This window comes from Melospiza georgiana, chromosome 3 (genome assembly GCF_028018845.1).
Source record: "Melospiza georgiana isolate bMelGeo1 chromosome 3, bMelGeo1.pri, whole genome shotgun sequence".
In the NCBI taxonomy this organism is placed as follows: domain Eukaryota; kingdom Metazoa; phylum Chordata; class Aves; order Passeriformes; family Passerellidae; genus Melospiza; species Melospiza georgiana.
Genome location: NC_080432.1, coordinates 100,231,670 through 100,251,226, shown reverse-complemented (window position 1 = coordinate 100,251,226; position 19,557 = coordinate 100,231,670). Strand labels below are relative to the sequence as shown.

The 19,557-nt window shown below is 42.4% G+C and overlaps 2 protein-coding genes across 3 annotated transcripts; both read left to right on the top strand.

The window, feature by feature from the left end:
* Positions 1-2,320: 2,320 nt before the first annotated feature.
* Positions 2,321-8,641, top strand: LOC131080970 (glutathione S-transferase-like). Its single transcript, XM_058019781.1, has 7 exons — positions 2,321-2,384; positions 3,441-3,553; positions 4,200-4,251; positions 5,979-6,111; positions 6,977-7,118; positions 7,776-7,907; positions 8,226-8,641. The coding sequence occupies exons 2-7, from the start codon at positions 3,467-3,469 to the stop codon at positions 8,346-8,348; spliced, it is 669 nt and encodes a 222-aa protein (XP_057875764.1). The 5' UTR covers positions 2,321-2,384; positions 3,441-3,466; the 3' UTR covers positions 8,349-8,641.
* Positions 2,322-18,023, top strand: LOC131080972 (glutathione S-transferase-like). Of its 2 annotated transcripts, none has more exons than XM_058019784.1 (7): positions 2,322-2,384; positions 11,664-11,777; positions 12,383-12,434; positions 15,330-15,462; positions 16,328-16,469; positions 17,127-17,258; positions 17,619-18,023. In XM_058019784.1, the coding sequence occupies exons 2-7, from the start codon at positions 11,691-11,693 to the stop codon at positions 17,739-17,741; spliced, it is 669 nt and encodes a 222-aa protein (XP_057875767.1). In that variant the 5' UTR covers positions 2,322-2,384; positions 11,664-11,690; the 3' UTR covers positions 17,742-18,023. The 2 variants fall into 2 exon arrangements, with proteins under 2 accessions (XP_057875767.1, XP_057875766.1); XM_058019783.1 differs by lacking the exon at positions 2,322-2,384 and adding an exon at positions 10,399-10,583.
* The last annotated feature ends 1,534 nt before the right edge of the window (positions 18,024-19,557 follow it).

Genomic DNA, 19,557 nt, shown 5'->3' with positions numbered 1-19,557 from the left:
GAAGCTCAGAGTAACAGCTGAGGAAGAGAAGAAAGAGAGGACTTGCATCACCACTTACCCTTTAAAGAAGTTGTTTCAAATTTCCATTATCAAATTTAAAGCTTGTGGGTGAATTGGATTTTTAAGGTCCCTCAGTAAAGTTTTTTCAAAACTGATTACTTTTGTCTATAAATCAGGTATTTCAAACCTGAATGATCATACCAGCTACTCCCAAGGTGCTTACAAATACATTACCTCTTGAGAGCAAAGTGTTGTGAAAGCAAGGTGCAGTCTGCTTTGCAGACTGTGGCAAGGCAGAGGGGGTTTATTTCTACACCTTTAGGACAGAACACAGAGCAACAGATACTCACAGTCCATTTAATTTCAAATAAAAATATTACAGCAGACAATAAACAGCATTGTGAAGTGGCCTGATGCAACAGAGAAGCAGCTGCTTAGAAGGAAACTGTGTTCCAACAACTGTCAGTAACCAGATCTGATGCTTAATAGTCTATGACGAGTGAAAAAAAAAAGAAATTAGAAAAAATATGGAAAAATGAACCTGAGGGAGAAAACAGAAGAATAATATTTCCCAAAATACCTCAATGAAGTGACATTTCTGAAAGTCAAGTTATGAGACAGACTATATTGGATTTAGTTGCCTGAAATCTCAATGGATACTTGTGACAGAACAAGAAATGTCAATGTTGGCATTAAATCACCCTCTGAAGGGGGTGCTCCTCTCCCCTGCCTCTAAGGGGAGGCTGAAGGGACTGGCTTCATCAAAACTTCTAACTATCTCAGTTGAGACACAATCATTTTTGAGTATTCAGCTGTAACTGAAGAGCATGCTGAGGGATTCCTCCTGAGTTTGGACCTATTGGAAGGAGACTAGACAGCTAGACCAGATGTAGATGTCTACAGAGCTAGGTGAGATGGGTTTTCCTAAGTTGTCTACACTATCATTAACTTTTAGGCTTGAACTCATGTTTCCCTACCAGGTGATCACCAGACTCAGGATGTCTCCTAGAGTTTATCAGGGGCAGGCCTACAAATGGTGAATCCAGACAAGTTTCCTAAGAGAGGTTTGGGTTTGTGAAACAGCCAGATGAACCTTGGTGCACATGTCACTGCATGGGAACTTCAATCTCCTACAGTATCCTAGATTCTGTGTCATAAGTCATATGTGTCCAGAAATATGGGAAACACTGTTTCCAACAGTGTCAGAGGCTGGATGGAAGACCTTCCCAAAATGTAAAGAGGGGACAGAGGGACATAGAACCCTAACCAGAATGGGGAGCTACAAGAGGTGCTGTCAGTCAGGGGTCCTCTTCTGTGAGGCCCGGCTCTCCTTATGTGCCAAATGGGATAGAGGGTGTTCCACATGGGGACTAGACACCTCCTAAAAGACAATACATTGCAGTGGTGACTCTTTTGGTGCCTTGTCCTTCTGTGATTCCAGCTCTAAATAAATGATTAAGCTTATTTTCTTGTCAAGCATGGAACACAATGATGTAACAGGTACCAACAGTAAGGATTGACAGGATGAGGGTCATTTTCAGCTACCAAGCAATCAGGTATGCATACAGGAAGGACATGAAGGTGACAGCCTGCTGTACTGTAACTGCAGGTGATGGCTACAACACTATTACCCAGGTAGGTTAGATAGGCAGGAAGGTACATGGGAATGTATGCTGTATTTGAATGTATGACTTCTTGAAATCTATTGAGTTGTCCAAAGAACGCAGTCAGGACTGTGGAGTGCAGTTTGCCTTCTGATGCCACACTTCATTTACTGTCTCTTTCAGCTGTCTTTGGTGTGTATTTTCACTGAGTCAAATTCAGGAAATATAAAAAAACAAACCAACCCAGATGTCCAGAGAGGATTCAACAGAAGTCACCTGAAGGAATTTGCACTAAGCAAGGCATAGAAGCTTGTGAAAGATTCGAGCTGAATTAGTTGATGTGATTTATGTAAAATGGCTATGTGTAAAAAGTAAAAAAAACCCAAAACAAACAACAATACCCCTAGAATAAAAGTGAGATTGCCATAGCAGTATTCTTTTAATCTGAGTGAGATTTTCAGCTGTTATAATTATTTTTAGCTAGCATGGTAACAAGCAAGGAAAATAGGAGGCATATAACCATTTTGTGCTAGCACACGTTTCCGAAGATCATAACCTCTGATTTATTTTACATTTCTACATAGTCAGCATTAGTGAGGAATTTATTTGCTGCAGGTCAGAAGTAGCTAATAAGAGATAATGGGTTTTGTTTGCTCAAGAGAGAGAAGTTTCCTGTTTGCAGAGAGCTGTTTGGAACGCTCAGTGTAGGAGGGGCTCCAAAGTTATATAATCTTAAGGCAGAACTGCTGTAAGTTTTGAGTGGGTCACACTGTGCAAAGGGTAAGTAAGTTTTTTGCTTTATTTTTTCCCTAAAATGCAGGGACTTGCACATGAAACTCAGTCATTGCATGGGTTTTACAGAATAAATGTGTGTATGTATTTTCTTTAGTAATATGGATATGTGTACCAAATGTTAATACTCAATCAGCTGCTTTTAAGGTGTAGAGAATTAAGAAGTACAGATAACAAAAGTGGGGAGTGTTTCACTGCCTCCTTCCTACTCCAGAGAAGCTGACATGTTATTTACAAGGGGAATATGGTGGTGATTTGGCTGTTTTCCTTTTGCTGCTGTTAAAGCTTCAGCTTTGTTGCTGACAGGGTGTCAGTAGCTGTGAGGCTGGTACAGGCTGGGCACTGTTTGTGTGTGTTTGTGGCTGATGTGCACACATGGTTCTGAGTGGGGTGGGTGACACTCTGCCTAGAAACTGTTGTTGCTTTAAGTGTCTGCCTAGAAACTGTTGTTGCTCGAAATTCCAGCAGAGCTGGAACTGGACCAAGCAAGCATTGCCCTGAGGCTGTGCCAGTGTTAAAGGCAAATCTGATGTTACCAGAGGCAAAATTAACTTCCATTTTTTAGAGGTTTGTCTAAAGACATTTCAGAAGCATGGAGTGTTGTAAAATGGATTGACTGATGGAAAGGATACCTTCCTGGCTGGTTATAATGGAGCATAATGGCTGCTGGAGAAAGCAGAGCAATTGCTGAGTTTATAGCATGTATCTGATTAAACAGTAACTGTGTTCTGAGATAATGCCAAAATTCACAAATTGCACATGCAGCTTAGTGGTCAGAACAAAACACATTGTACGCAAAGATTAAAATACTTTAAAATCCTTGTTCTCTGTCTGGGCCAACTCTAAGTACAGAATTCTGCTTAAATATTCTGCATGTATAAGTAATATTTGAAGGCAAAATGATACATGGCAGTCTCTCAATATAATCTTTTACCTCCGCTGTTAATTAATTAAAATCTTGAACCATAAATCAGTGGTTCCAAACAAGACAATTTGAGAGCCAGTTAGAGATTCAAAACTGCAACCCTGCTTTCTTCATTGCAGATACCAGGGAATCAGGAGGTGGAAACATGTCTGGAAAACCCAAGCTGCACTACTTCAATGGACGTGGCCGCATGGAAACAATTCGGTGGCTCCTGGCAGCAGCTGGGGTTGAGGTTTGCTTCTGGTCTTTTGTACTGCGATTCTGTGACAAATATGTGCTTCTACTGTTCCTTCTGAAAAGTGTGACTGAGCAGCAGTTTCAAGCTCTGCCTTCAGTGCATTGCTGAGCAGGCCAATAGGGACCACGAGCTTGCCCTAAGCAGGGGGCAAGTTCCTGTCTCACTTGCATGCATCGTGTGCAAAGCCTGCAGGTAGCACCAGAAATGCTCCTCCCCTGTAGCTACAGAGAGAAGAAATTTAGAACCCCCGCAGCAGAACCTGGCTTCTTAATCTTCTGATTACAGAGGTCAAGCACCTGCAATTCTGAGTACCTTCAGTTAAATTCCAAAGTCCAAAACAGCAAGAGATTATTATTGCTGCCTCAATGTAGTTTGCCTTTAAACGTACTGGATATTGTAAATCACAAAGTAAATTTTTTACCTCTGACCGATTCTGATACTCAACCTGAGATGGTGTATGGGAATCTGTGTGTTTCAAGATCCAGGGGTTTCTGTCACAGTTATGGCCTGACAGCTTTCAAATATTATTTACATTTTAAAAATATAAAATTGCCCAAAAGACATCTCTTTAGGTCTTCTTTACCTAAAGGAGGAGAGGCTAAATCATGGAATGACAATAGAACTTTTCTCCCTCCTGCAGTTTGAAGAATCTTACCTGGAAAAAAAGGAGGATCTGACAAAGTTACAGAAGGGTAAGTTTCCTTCACTTTTAGATTACAACAGCAGCAATAGTAAAAATAGGAAGAATCAGAATTGAAATTAGAATTAGAGTTACTTGTCTGAGAACACTTAAGAATTGTTAAATCTTAGTGCCTTAAAAGGAAAGTCTCTTAACTGGATTTTGTACATGAGCTCTCAGAGGTGCCGAGAGAGGTCCTGCAGTTTGATAGCTGATATCATCCACCCAGTTGCTTTAATCTTCACTGAATGCCAGAAGGGCTGAGGTCAGAAGAGACCTCTCAAGATTGCCTACTCCACCTCCCCCACTTCAAGCAAGGCCCCCTCCAGCCAGTTACCCAGGACCATGCCCAGCTGGGTTTTGAGTATCTCCAAGTGTGGAGAATGTACAGCTTCTCAGGACAACCCACACAGTCAAAGAGCCTTTCTTGAAGTTCAGACATTTGACTCTCCTTTGCTTCAGTTTGTGTCCATTGCCTTCCATCCTATGGCCATAGAGACCTTTGTCTTCAGATCATCTTGAAAGTCATTAGCATCTTAGGTTGCCTACAAATTGTTGCTTTATAATCCCTTTGAAAACAGAGTTCCAGATTTCCGAGTTTACCTGTTCCTTTGCTGCATTCCTGCCTCCCAAGGCAACAACCCACCGTCCTGGCTTCTGCTTCTGTGTTCCTGGACATGATAATCATGTTTCTTCCAAACCAAATTGCATGTCTGTGCTTTTCACCTGGCCTGTGAAAAGCAACCTGATCTTGGGTTAGCATTTGCAGTCCTGCTGTCCTGTAGGAATAATCACTTGGTCCTTATGTAACAGGCTGCCTTTCAAAAAGTATTTTGGGACACAAGCATAAAGCTAAAAAAAATGTACACTTACAAAAGGGACATATCTCATCATTCCCTAAGCAAAAACTCTTGCAGACTTTCTGATCTGATACCTCTCTTTCTGGAGGTATTTCTTCTTGCTAGGACAAGGCTTCTGCATACTGGCAGAAGAATTGCATGGCTCCAGCCTCACTCCAAGTGATAATTGGGTCTTGCAGGAATCTCATGGAACTCATTTGTTGGTCTCACTTCATGCTTGTATAGATGGGATGCCATTTATAAAGTCAATAAAGTTGTCACAAAGATATTCTATGCTTTTCTATTCACTATTATTTATATATTCATTTGTATTCACATTATAAGTCAGCCAGTGATTAGAAAGTCCAGATGTATTTAGCAGAACATGACAGAAACTGGCTGGACCAGATCTTTCAGTCCTTCTCATCTCTGTGAACCTCCATGAAAATCACCTGTGTTAGAGCCATGCAGTGCATGTATTTTTCAATGTGTGACGGCTGCCAGATCTGCATTTGACTGTTGCCTCAGTCTGAAATTTCCACAACTTCATTGCTATAGTATTAAGTTATTAACATGTCACTGCTGTATGATGAGCATTGTCCACATCTTCCTGTAAGAATGAGGAAGGTTGCTACCAAAAGGGTTGTCAAGCATTGGAACAGTCTGCCCAAGGAAATGGTTGAGTCTCTGCATGTAGATGTGCACTTGGGGAGAGGGTTTAGTGGTGGAATTAGGCATTGCTGGTTTTACAATTGGATTTGATGATCTTGGGATATTTTATCCAGCCAGATTGATTCAGATTCTAAATAAAAAGGAATACATGTGGTTTCTTTGCCTAACACGTGTGGGTGGTTCTCACTGATGTACTGCACTTCTCCCTGTGTTCTTCCCCTTGGCCTAGATGGATCCCTGCTCTTTCAGCAAGTGCCAATGGTAGAGATCGATGGGATGAAGCTGGTGCAGACCAGAGCCATTGCCAACTACATATCAACCAAGTACAACCTCTACGGGAAGGACGTGAAGGAGAGAGCCCTGTACTGTAACAGTACCACCTTTGCTTGTTAGACCCCAGCCCACCCTGTAGCTCAGGGAAACACAAGGGTATCCAGCTCCCAGCTGGATTCAGTGGGAGAGGGCAGCAGTGCACGAGATCACTGTGACTGCAGCTGATGTCCACAGCAGAGAGAGCCAGCTGGATTCCATAGGGCAAGCGAGCCCAGGAATCATCAGTCAGAGGTCAATGCACTTATCAGAAGAAAGCAGTCCAGGGGGGCAGACTGTCCCACTGATGCTGCATTTCATTTTCTCCTGCAGTTGTCAGCAGCATAATTTTACCCTCCTCACATTCAGGGCAATGTCTTTTAAGGGAACAAAATCCCTTCTCTCTCTAATTACCAGGAATTAGTGCAGATTTCATAACAGTTTATTAAAGGAGAGGACTCCTGGGGCTCATGTTTTCACCTGAGGTATTTCTGAATGGTTGAACTTAATCAGCCCTGGTAAACACATGTGTCACGATATTTGCTAGAAATGGTATGGACCTGCTGTAAATCTTAGGCTGTCTTATTGGATTTTTAACACGAGTCTGGATGGCACACATGAGAATTCTGTATTCAGGTTGACAAACCCATATTCCAGACAAGAATCAGTCCCAGTAAGAAGTGGGAGTCCTACAGTCTTTAGGTTTCCCTAAGAATTTTGCATTTGCCTTTGGCCCAAGCTCCCTCCCTGCCTGGCCCCAGTGCAACTGCATTCCTGGGGGAACTTTGCCAGGGTATGTGTGTGTGTGTGGGGGACAGAAGAGGCAGGGATTTCCCAGCATCTGTGAGGTTGTGCCAGGAGTTATTGTGCTGTTCAGAACTACTGTGTGACCTGACCAAGTGGATCTCTTCCTTTCAGAATTGATATGTACGTGGAAGGAATGTTCGATCTAAATGAGTTACTCATGACATATGAAATCCAACCAGCAGACAAAAAGGAGCAGCATTTTGCAAATATGATGGACAAGACTGAAAACAGATACTTCCCAGTCTTTGAGAAGGTATGTGGCAAAGAGCTAGTGGCTAAATTGATGCTGTTACCTTGAAGCTCCATCCTGGAAGCACACTGGTTTAATGGAGGAAAACAGAAGAGAAGCTACCCCTGGAAAATCAATACTCTGGTTTTTAGTGGTGCTGGGATTAAGGTGGAGACAGGATACCACAGATGGGACAGAGGGCACTTCAAATCTGGGAGAGATGTACAGCTGCAAAAACCCAGCACACACAGAGCTCCCCAAATGTCCATGTTTCAGTGTGTGTGTTGTTCAGACAAAAGACTCTACAGCACCAGCTTTGACATCAAGGTTCCTACTAAAATGTAGATGGCCCTGTGCCATACATGCTGTGTAAAAGCATTGCAGTTCCTCCTGTATCTCATACAGCTTGGGCTTCAGTGCAGCTACAGCAGGCAAGGCAAGATGAGGCCAACTGTGCTGCCAGACAGGAATGTACAAGTGAAAGAGCTGATAGATGATGCCTAGGGTGGCAGTGCCTTCAGATCATTGTTTGTACTTCAAGTATTTGAACTGCATTTCCTTCTTTCACTGACAACTCTGTGCAATGTGTGACCCTGCTTTGAAGATATCACCTTATATACGAGAAAAGAACTGATAAAAGAGCGAGAAAAGACATGATCTTCTTCTGTTCTCTGTCTTTAGGTTTTGAAAGACCACGGAAAAGACTTTCTGGTTGGCAACCAGCTGAGCAGGGCAGATGTTCAATTACTTGAAATAATTTTGATGATAGAGGAGTGGAAGCCTGATATCTTTGCCAAATTTCCTCTCTTGCAGGTAAATGAATGGGCAGTTTGAATGGAGAATGAATTGTAAAGAGCACTGATTTAAAGTGGCTGGGAAATATGTGGGAGTGAGATGGTCAGAAGTGACATGGCAAAATAATAAAATATCCTAAAAACTTTTAGCTGGCCCCACATCCTCATTGTTATTGCCACATTCTGTCACTACAACTGCAAAAGCATAAGAGGGGAAGTGTATAGTTTCTTCTGCAGCATCAAGCTGTGATGTGACTTTCAGAACACGGATAACATTGAAATGTCTGACAGTTGCAATGATTCTTAAGCACTGTGCTGTTTTGGTTTTGTTTTGTAGAGTTTCAAAGCAAGACTAAGCAACATCCCCACAATAAAGAAATTCCTGCAGCCTGGCAGCCAGAGGAAACCACCATCAGATGACGATGTTGTAGACAAAGTGATGAAAATTTTCTACTCCTGAGCAGCACCCTAAAGCCACAGAAACTCTGTTTCATTGTATTTGCAGATAGTAGGAAGGTGAAATTAATGAAAAGAATGGAAATGTCAAATTAATGGAATAAGTGAAAAAATGTTTTTGATCTTTCCTTACCAACAGGGCTGGTTTTAGCCTACTGCAGACACTTCAGTGTTAAACTACATGAGTGTACCAGCAAAGGAAACAGTTCACTAAATAGGGGGTATATGGGACAACACAGAATGCCTTAGATAACTAAAAAGCTACCTGAAATAAATTCTTACTATTGATACTCAAAACCCAGCTGTTCATTGGTTTCTTGCTGCTACTTCTAGGCCTAAGATCTGTCTGGTTTTGTTTTTCTGCCATTCCCAAGAATTGTTGCAAAATTAGGAGAGATTATCCCATATAGTAGGCCATGTTGCAAAATTAGGAGAGATTATCCCAAATAGTAGGCCATGTTTTTTTTTTTTTTCCCTAGGAAATTCATAGAAAAGCCTGCATGTTCTGGCTAGATGAGGGTGAATGTTTGGATTCAGCTTTCCTCTGAGCTTAACTTGGAATATCCTTGGACCAGAGCTCCTAGTGTGCCTCTGCTTTGCCACTAGACACTTGAAGTCTTGTAATGCAGCTTCACCCATGTTTCCTTTATCAGGAGATCTATTGCAGCAGCTAAAAGCCCTTTGCAGACTCTGAGAAACAAATGCTGGTCACCAGCTTAAAACTTGTTAAGGAAGGATTCAGGATGGTGTCAGGTCTTAATGAGACCCTGGAATGCAGGAATCAATATTGACTTATGTCACTGTATATTAAACCAAGTTTAATGCAAGTTGTACTGGAGTTGTTCATTTTAATCACTTAAATCAAGCTCCACTAATGAGGTTATCAAGACTGTTGAATTTTGAGAAATATGTGCAATTATATAGTTAAATGTGTTCCTGTCCATGGCAGGAGGTTTGGAACTAGATGATCTTTAAGGTCCCTTCTACCCCAAACCATTCTATGGTTCTGTGATACTACTTAAACCCCAAATAAACCAAGTTTTTAAATGCAAGAGTCAGTGCCCTAAATCCAGCTACAACTAGAGCACTGTCAGTTTTCAGCTGGGCAAACTCAGGGTTCTGTAGGTCTTGCTGAAGCCAACAGTGTCATCATAGGAAATGTCATGCTGCTGGAACCAGTTTTTTCATTTAAAAAGAAAATAAACCCATGTTTTTCATCAGCAGAAAAGCATGCTAAAAGATGCAGAGAGTTGTTGCTGGAGCTGTTTCTCTCCTGCTTCACTGGAACATTTGGGCAACACTTGCAGCTAGTGTACAGTAAGGATCTGAGGGATAAAACCCCTCCTACTGTAACAAACCAATTGTTTTGTGTGACACACTGCAATTTATACAACCTCCCTGTGTAACATAAGTGAATATTCCTGCTCACTGCTATCTTTAGGGTAATTCAGCCAAATTTTGCATGTATTTTTGGACTTTGACTGCAGGAACTGCCTACATCAATATTAACCACGTAGATTAGATAGGCAGGATGGAGCAAGGAAGATTATTCTGTACTAACTGTCTCAGATCAATACAATTCTATAATGTAAGCACTCAGGAGTGCAGAGGGCAGTTTGCCATCTGATACCACACTTCATTCACTGTCTCACACAGTTCTCTTTGTTGTTGGTGCATATTTCTACTGAGTCAAAGTGAGGGTAACATTTTTTATAGAAAAAAATTCAAAACCAACCCTGCTGCCCAGAGATGAAATTGAGCAGAAGTGTCCTGAAGGAATATACACTTAGCAAGGCATAGAAGCTTGTGACAGATTTGAGCTGAATTAGTTGATGTGATGTATGTAAAGTGGCAATGTATAAAAAGTAAAAAACCAAAAGCCATTAGAATTAAAGAGTGATTGGCAGTGCAGCATTCTTTTCAACTGAGCTTTTCAGCCATTACAATTTTTTTAAACTAGCAAGAGGAGGCACATAACCATCTGTGCTAGGACAGATATTTCCAATGACCATGACCTCTCATCTACCTTACATATTGACATTGTCAGGATTAGTCAGGATTTTATTTTCTGTAGGTGAGATGTAACTTAATAGAGGTAATTGATTTTGTTTGCTTAAGAGAAAGTGATTTCTCATTTGCAGAGAATTGTTAGCAATACTTGCTGTGGGAGGGGCTATAGAGATATATGATCTGAAGACAGAACGGCTGAGAGCTTAGAGTGAGTTCCACTGTGCACAAGGTAAGTGGATTCTTTTATTTGGACATGCAGGGAGTTGTTGTATGTGAAACTAAGTCATTGAATGGGTTTTATAGATTGAATGTGTGTATGTACTTTCTTTACTAACATGATTATGTGTACCGAATGTTAATTCTTAATCAGCTGCTTTTGAGGTGCAGAGAATTAGAAAAAGAAGTGCAGATACAACAAGTGGGGAGTGTTTTCTCTCACCTCCTCCTTCCTACTCCAGAGAAGCTGACATGTTATTTACAAGGGGAATATGGTGGTGGTTTGGCCATTTTCCTTTTGCTGCTGTTAAAGCTTCAGCTTTGTTGCTGACAGGGTGTCAGTAGCTGTGAGGCTGGTACAGGCTGGGCACTGTTTGTGTGTGTTTGTGGCTGATGTGCACACATGGTTCTGAGTGGGGTGGGTGACACTCTGCCTAGAAACTGTTGTTGCTTTAAGTGTCTGCCTAGGAACTGTTGTTGCTCGAAATTCCAGCAGAGCTGGAACTGGACCAAGCAAGCATTGCCCTGAGGCTGTGCCTGTGTTAAAGGCAAATCTGATGTTACCAGAGGCAAAATTAATTTCCATTTCTTAGAGGTTTGTATAAGACATTTCAGAAGCATGGAGTGTTGTAAAAGGGATTGACTGATGGAAAGGATTCCTTCCTGGCTGGTTATAATGGAGCATAATGGCTGCTGGAGAAAGCAGAGCAATTGCTGAGATCATAGCATGTATCTGATTAAACAGTAACTGTGTTTTGAGATAATGCAAAAATACACAATGAGCACATTCAGTGTTCTGGTCAGAACAGAACACTTTGAATGAAAACTGTTTTGATTGACTGCTTTTCTCTCTGGGCCAATTGCTGTAAGGACAGAATTCTGCTTAAATATTCTGCATGTGTTAGTAATATTTGAAGGTGGAATGATACGTGGCAGTCTCTCAATATATTCTAACTTTTATATCCACTGTTGATTAATTCAAGTCTTGGACGATAAATCATTGATTTCAAAAAAGACAACTTAGAAAGCAAATTAGAGAGTTGAATCCAGGATTGTGAATGTTTATTGCACAACCCTGCTTTCTTCATTGCAGATACCAGGGAATCAGGCAGGTGGAAACATGTCTGGAAAACCCAAGCTGCACTACTTCAATGGACGTGGCCGCATGGAACCAATTCGGTGGCTCCTGGCAGCAGCTGGGGTTGAGGTTTGCTTCTGGTCTTTTGTACTGCGATTCTGTGACAAATATGTGCTTCTACTGTTCCTTCTGAAAAGTGTGACTGAGCAGCAGTTTCAAGCTCTGCCTTCAGTGCATTGCTGAGCAGGCCAACAGGGACCACGAGCTTGCCCTAAGCAGGGGGCAAGTTCCTGTCTCACTTGCATGCATCGTGTGCAAAGCCTGCAGGTAGCACCAGAAATGCTCCTCCCCTGTAGCTACAGAGAGAAGAAATTTAAAACCCCAGCAGCAGAACCTGGCTTCTTAATCTTCTGATTACAGAGGTCAAGCACCTGCAATTCTGAGAACCTTCAGTTAAATTCCAATGGCCAATGTCCAAAACTACAGGTTTTCTTTTTTTTTTTTTACCTCTGACAGATTCTGATGGTAAACCTGAGATGGTGTATGGGAATCTGTGTGTTTCAAGATACGAGGGTTTCTGTCACAGTGAAGGCCAATGTTCCTGAAAGATTTCAAATATGATTTATGTTTTAGAAATATAAAATTGCCCAAAACACATCACTTTAGGGCTTTTTTACCTAAAGGAGGAGAGGCTAAATCATGGAATGACAATAGAACTTTTCTCCTTCCTGCAGTTTGAAGAATCTTACCTGGAAAAAAAGGAGGATCTGACAAAGATACAGACGGGTAAGTTTTCTTCACTCTTAGATAATAAAAACCGCAATAATAATAATCAAAATAATCAGAATAGAAATTAGAATTGCTTGTCTGAGATCTCCTAAGAATTCTGAAGTCTTAGTGCCTTAAAAGAAAATGGCATAGACTGGATTGTACATGAGCTCTCAGAGTTGCACACTGCAGTGTTAGGTGATATCATCCACCCAGGTGCTTCAACCTCCACTGAATCCCAGGAGGGCTGAGGTCAGAAGGGACCTCTCAAGATTATCTACTCCACCCCCCCACTTCAAGCAAGGCCCCCTCCAGCCAGTTACCCAGGACCATGCCCAGCTGGGTTTTGAGTATCACCAAGGATGGAGAATGTACAGCATCTCTGGACAACCCACAGAGTCCAAGAGCCTTTCTTGAAGTTCAGATGGTTGACTCTCCTTTGTTGTATTGCACTAAATAGTTCATTTAGTTGTTGTTCTGCACTGGGTGTCTGGTAAATTGCACTGATCACATGGTCTGTCTCCTTCTCCCCTTTGCCCCCTGAGCCCCAGTAGCAGTGGTTTCTCCCTTGTCTCCTCCTCTCCTCTCCCCCTCCCCACTTGTATCCCACTGCCTGTGGTTCTTTACCTCCACTCTCCAATCTCCTGTTTAAAATCTCCCACCATCAAGCATTCCTCCTCTTTTCCCCCAGGGATGTTGCCTGGATTTCCAGGTGACACGTCTCAAGGAATAAAGTAGGGCTCTGGTCCTGAGGAGAAGAGAGCCTCGAGTCTTTTCCTTTTGTCCTCGTAAAGGCTGGGATGGGCGGGGGTCCAGAGCAGCCGGATGGCACCGAACGGCCCCAGAGATCAGCCCCTACAGTTGGCACCCAGGGGTCGTCTCCCACGAGGTCTCACTCCTTTGCTTCACTTTGTGACCACTGCTTTCCATCCTATGGCCGTAGAGGCCTTTGTCTTCAGATCATCTTGAAAGTCATTAGCATCTTAGGTTGCCTACAAAGTTGTGGTTTTATGATTCCTATGAAAACAGAGTTCCAGATTTCCGAGTTTACCTGTTCCTCTGCTGCATTCCTGCCTCCCAAGGCAAAAACCCACCGTGCTGGTTTCCGCTTCTGTCTTCCTGGACATGGTAATCATGTCTCTTCCAAACCAAATTGCATGTCTGTGCTCTTCACCTGGCCTGTGAAAAGCAACCTGAGCTTGGGTTAGCATTTGCAGTCCTGCTGTCCTGTAGGAATAATCACTTGGTCCCTATGTAACAGGCTGCCTTTCAAAAAGTATTTTGGGACACAAGCATAAAGCTAAATGCACCCTTACAGAGAGGGACATATCTGATCAGTCATCTGAGTCAAGAAATATGATTCCATCAAGGAAAACTCTTGCAGACTTTCTGATCTGATACCTCTCTTTCTGGAGAAGATTTTTTTACATCTTTCAGGCTAAGACAAGACTTCTGCATGCTAGCAAAAGCGTTGCAAGGCTCCAGCCTCACTCCAAGAGATATTTGGGTCTTGCAGGAATCTCATGGAACACACTCATTGTTCCCATTTCATGCCTAGACAGATTTAAAGTCAAAAAGTTTGATCAAGAGGAGTTTAACGTAGGGTGTGAAAGTTTGAGAATTGGGAAGTATAGTGTACCGATTTGATTGTGCAGGTGGAGGATGGCAATTAGTAGTGGGAGTGAGCTGGCCAGTGTGTAGAATAGGAGGTAAATGCCAGCGTTTAGGTGCTCTGGCTGGCTCCCTCATTGTGTGATGAGGATGAGGGTGCCTTTGTATGCGGTGTAGAAGAGCATTAGCTCTGAGGCCGAGCAGGCTAGAAGGATGAACAGTTGAGCTAGGATTACTGTTGTGGCAAAGATTCGTTTGCGGGTGATGGGTTCTTGTTCTAGGTGGTTTTGGCTTGCTATGATTATGAGGGGGAGGAGTCAGCACGAAAGGACTAGCAGGAGGGAGGAGATTTGGTCAATGGATGTTCAGGGGGTTAGGCCTTTGGGTAGTATGTTGGTGTGAGTCATTGCAGGCTGACGGTGGTGATTAGTAGGCTGTATTATGTGATGTTAGTCATAGGTGTTTGCGTGAGGAGAGGAGGGTTAAGGGGAGGAGTACTGCAGTTGGGGCGATGATTTTTAGCATTGTAGGAGGTTGAAGTTGTTTAGGTGATTGGAGTGGTGGGTACGGGTGGAGGCTACTGGTAGGGCCAGCCCTGTGCCTCCTTCGCAGGCGGAGAATGTTAGTACAAGGAAGGGTAGGATGGTAGCGGCTGCCATTTGTAAAGTCAAAAAAGTTGTCACAAAGATCTTCTTTGCTTTTCAATTCACTATTATTTATATATTCATTTGTATTCACATTATATGTGGGTCAGTGCTTAGAAAGTGCAGATGTATTTGGCAGAACATGACAGAAACTGGCTGGACCAGATCTTTCAGTCCTTCTCATCTGTATGAACCTCCATGAAATCACCTGTGTTAGAGCCATGCATTGCATGTATTTTCAATGTGTGACAGCTGCCAGTTCTGCCTTTGGTTGTTTCCTCAATCTGAAATTTCCACAATTTCATTGCTATAGTATTAAGCTATTAATATGCTACTGCTACATGGTGAGCATTTTACACACTTTCCTGTAAGAATGGGGAAGATTGCTACCAAAAGTGTTGTCAAGCATTGGAACAGGCTGCCCATGGAAGTGGTTGAGTCACTGCATGTAGAAGTGCACCTGGGGAGAGGGTTTAGTGGTGGAATTAGGCATTGCTGGTTTTACAATTGGATTTGATGATCTTGGGATATTTTATCCAGCCAGATTGATTCAGATTCTAAATAAAAAGGAATACATGTGGTTTCTTTGCCTAACACATGTGTGGGTGGTTCTCACTGATGTACTGCACTTCTCCCTGTGTTCTTCCCTTTGGCCTAGATGGATCCCTGCTCTTTCAGCAAGTGCCAATGGTAGAGATCGATGGGATGAAGCTGGTGCAGACCAGAGCCATTGCCAACTACATATCAACCAAGTACAACCTCTATGGGAAGGACGTGAAGGAGAGAGCCCTGTACTGTAACAGTACCACCTTTGCTTGTTAGACCCCAGCTCACCCTGTAGCTCAGGGAAACACAAGGGTATCCAGCTCCCAGCTGGATTCAGTGGGAGAGGGCAGCAGTGCACGAGATCACTGTGACTGCAGCTGATGTCCACAGCAGAGAGAGCCAGCTGGATTCCATAGGGCAAGCGAGCCCAGGAATCATCAGTCAGAGGTCAATGCACTTATCAGAAGAAAGCAGTCCAGGGGGGCAGACTGTCCCACTGATGCTGCATTTCATTTTCTCCTGCAGTTGTCAGCAGCATCATTTTACCCTCCTCACATTCAGGGCAATGTCTTTTAAGGGAACAAAAACCCTTCTCTCTCTAATTACCAGGAATTAGTAAGATTTAATTACAGGTTATTAAAGGAGAGGACTCCTGGGGCTCATGTTTTCACCTGAGGTATTTCTGAATGCTTCAGTATAATAAGCCCTGGTAAACACATGTGTCAAGATATTTGCTAGAAATGGTATGGACCTGCTGTTAAACTTAGGCTGTCTTATTGGATTTTTAACACGAGTCTTCATGGTACACATGACAGTTTTGTAATCAGGTTCACAACCCATATTCCAGACAAGAATCAGTCCCAGTAAGAAGTGGGAGTCCTACAGTCTTTAGGTTTCCCTAGGAATTTTGCATTTGCCTTTGGCCCAAGCTCCCTCCCTGCCTGGCCCCAGTGCAACTGCATTCCAGGGGGAACTTTGCCAGGGTATGTGTGTGTGTGTGGGGGACAGAAGAGGCAGGGATTTCCCAGCATCTCAGTGAGGTTGTGCCAGGAGTTATTGTGCTGTTCAGACCTACTGTGTGACCTGACCAAGTGGTTCTCTTCCTTTCAGAATTGATATGTACGTGGAAGGAATGTTCGATCTGAATGAGTTGCTTCTCATGTATGTTATCCAACCAGCAGAAAAAAAGCAGGAGTATTTTGCAAATATGATGGACAAGGCTGAAAACAGATACTTTCCAGTATTTGAGAAGGTATGTGGCAAAGAGCTAGTGGCTGAATTGATGCTGTTACCTTGTAGCTCCATCCTGGAAGCACACTGGTTTAATGGAGGAAAACAGCAGAGAAGCTACCCCTGGAAAATCAATGCTCTGGTTTTTAGTGGTGCTGGGATTAAAGTGGAGACAGGATACCACAGATGGGACAGAGGGCACTTCAAATCTGGGAGAGATGTACAGCTGCAAAAACCCAGCACACACAGAGCTCCCCAAATGTCCATGTTTCAGTGTGGGTGTTGTTTCACACAAAAGACTCTACAGCACCAGCTTTGACATCAAGGTTCCTACTAAAATGTAGATGGCCCTGTACCATACATGCTGTGTAAAAGCATTGCAGTTCTTCCTGTATCTCATACAGCTGAGCCTTCAGTACAGCTACAGCAGGCAAGGCAAGATGAGGCCAACTGAGCTGCCAGACAGGAATGTAGAAGTGAAAGAGCTGATAGATGATGCCTGGGGTGGCAGTGCCTTCAGATCATTGTTTGTACTTCAATGTTTGAACTGCATTTCCTTCTTTCACTGACAACTCTGTGCAATGTGTGACCCTGCTTTGAAGATATCACCTTATATACGAGAAAAGAACTGATAAAAGAGAGAGAAAAGACATGATCTGCTTCTGTTCTCTGTTTTTAGGTTTTGAAAGACCATGGAAAAGACTTTCTGGTTGGCAACCAGCTGAGCAGGGCAGATGTTCAATTGCTTGAAGTCATTTTGATGGCAGAGGAGTACAAACCTGATATACTTGCCAAATTTCCTCTCTTGCAGGTAAATGAATTGGCAATTTCAATGTACAATGAATTTTAAATAGCACTGATTTAAAGTGGCTGAAAAATATGTGGGAGTGAGAGGGTCAGAGGTGACATGCAAAATAATCAATACCCTAACAATTATATAATAGTAGAATTATTATATTATAATCAAATACTCTAGCAATGTAGCTGGCCTCACCTACTCAATATTATTGCCACGGTTTGTCACTACAACCCCAAAAGCATAAGAGGGGAAGCACATCATTTCTTCTGCAGCATCAATTTGTGATGTGACTTTCAGAGCATGGATAACATTGAAATGTCTGACAGTTGCAATGATTCTTAAGCACGGTGCTGTTTTAATTTTGCTTTGTAGAGTTTCAAAGGAAGAGTAAGCAATATCCCCACAATAAAGAAATTCCTGCAGCCTGGCAGCCAGAGGAAACCACAAACAACAGAGGAAGATGTCGCCAGAGCAATGAAAATATTCCGCTCTTGAGCAGCTGTCTGAACCTATACAAGCTGTATGGATATTTCATTGTATTTGCTGATACTGGCAAAATGAAATTAATGGAATTAGTGAAAAAAAAAAGAAGTTTAATCTCTCTTTCCTTAGCCACAGGACTGATTTTAGCCTACTGCATACATTTCAATGTAAAGCTACATCAGTGTACCAGCGAAGGAAACAGTTTGCTAAATATGGGATATATTGGACAACACTGGGTGCCTTAAATGAGTAAATACAATACCTGAAATAAATTCTTACTATTGATACTCAAAACCTGGCTGTTCATTGATTTCTTGCTGCTACTTCTATGCCTAAGATCTGTCTGGTTCTGTTTTTATGTCATTCCCAAGAATTGTTGGAAAATTAGGAGTGAATATCCCAACGAGTAGATCTTTTTTGCAATACAGCTAGTCTGTAGCTGGACAAATAAGTCTGGCAAGAATATGAAACCTAATTTGGCTCTCCTGATTTGATAAATAACTCGCTAGTTGAAGAGTGATAGGATAGATTTGAACTCAAACAGAGCACCCCAACTAATCCCTCTCAACCATAAATACAGAGACATTACTGGTCAGAGTGCTGGGCTATGTTAAGACCCAGACCAAGCAGCAGCTGAGTTCTGGTAGTTTAGAGCTGCCTATAGAAGAAACTCTGAACAATAAAACACGCGGCTTGTTGAGGACTGCTCGGTGAGTCCCTGTTGTGTGTCTGCCTCCAACTAAGCACCCATAACGTAAGAGGTCCTGTATTTTTTTCTGGGAAATGCCAGGAAAAGCCTGCAGGTTCTGGTTAGCTGAGGCTGAAAGTTTGGATTCTTCCTTCCTCTGAGCTTAACTTGGAATATCCTTGGACCAGAGCTCCCACTGTATCTCTGCTTTGGCACTAGACACTTGAAGTCTTGTAATGCAGCTTCACCCATGTTTCATTTATCAGGAGATCTATTGCAGCAGCTAAAAGCCCATTGCAGACTCTGAGAAACAAATGCTGGTTGCCAGTTTAAAACTTGTTAAGGAAGGATTCAGGATCATGTCAGGTCTTATGGAGACCCTGGAATGCAGGAATCAATATTGACTTATGTCACTGTATATTAAACCAAGTTTAATGCAAGTTGTACTGGAGTTGTTCATTTAAATCACTTCAAGCAAGCTCCACTACTGAGGTTAAGAAGACTTTTGATAAACTTGTTGAACTTAGGTAAATATGTTCATTTATGTAGTGAATTGTGTTCCTGTCCATGGCAGGAGGGTTGGAACTAGATGATCTTTAAGGTCCCTTCTACCCCAAACCATTCTATGATTCTGTGATACTACTTAAACATCAAATAAACCAAGGTTGTAAATGAAAGAGTCAGTGCCCTAAATCCAGCTACAACTGGAGCACTGTCAGTTTTCAGCTGGGCAATCTCAGGGCTCTGTAGGTCTTGCTAAAGCCAACAGTTTTTTCATGAGAAATGTCATGCTGCTGGAACCAGTTGTTTTTTTTTTTTATGAAAAAGGAAAAATCCCAATATTTTTCCTCAGCAAAGCATGTATTACAGAGGGTTGTTGCAGGAGCTGTTTCTCTCCTGCCTCACTGAAGCGTTCAGACTTGCAGCTAGTGTCCCAGAAGGACCTGAGGGAGAAAGCCCCTCCTACAGTAACAAATCAATCCTTTTGTGTGACACTCTGCAATTTATACAACCACCCTGTGTAATTTAAGAAGAATATTCCTGCTCACTGCTATGTTCAGGGTAATTCAGCCAAATTTTGCACGTGGATGTTCACCTTGACTGCAGGTACTGCCTACATCAATATTAACCACATAGATT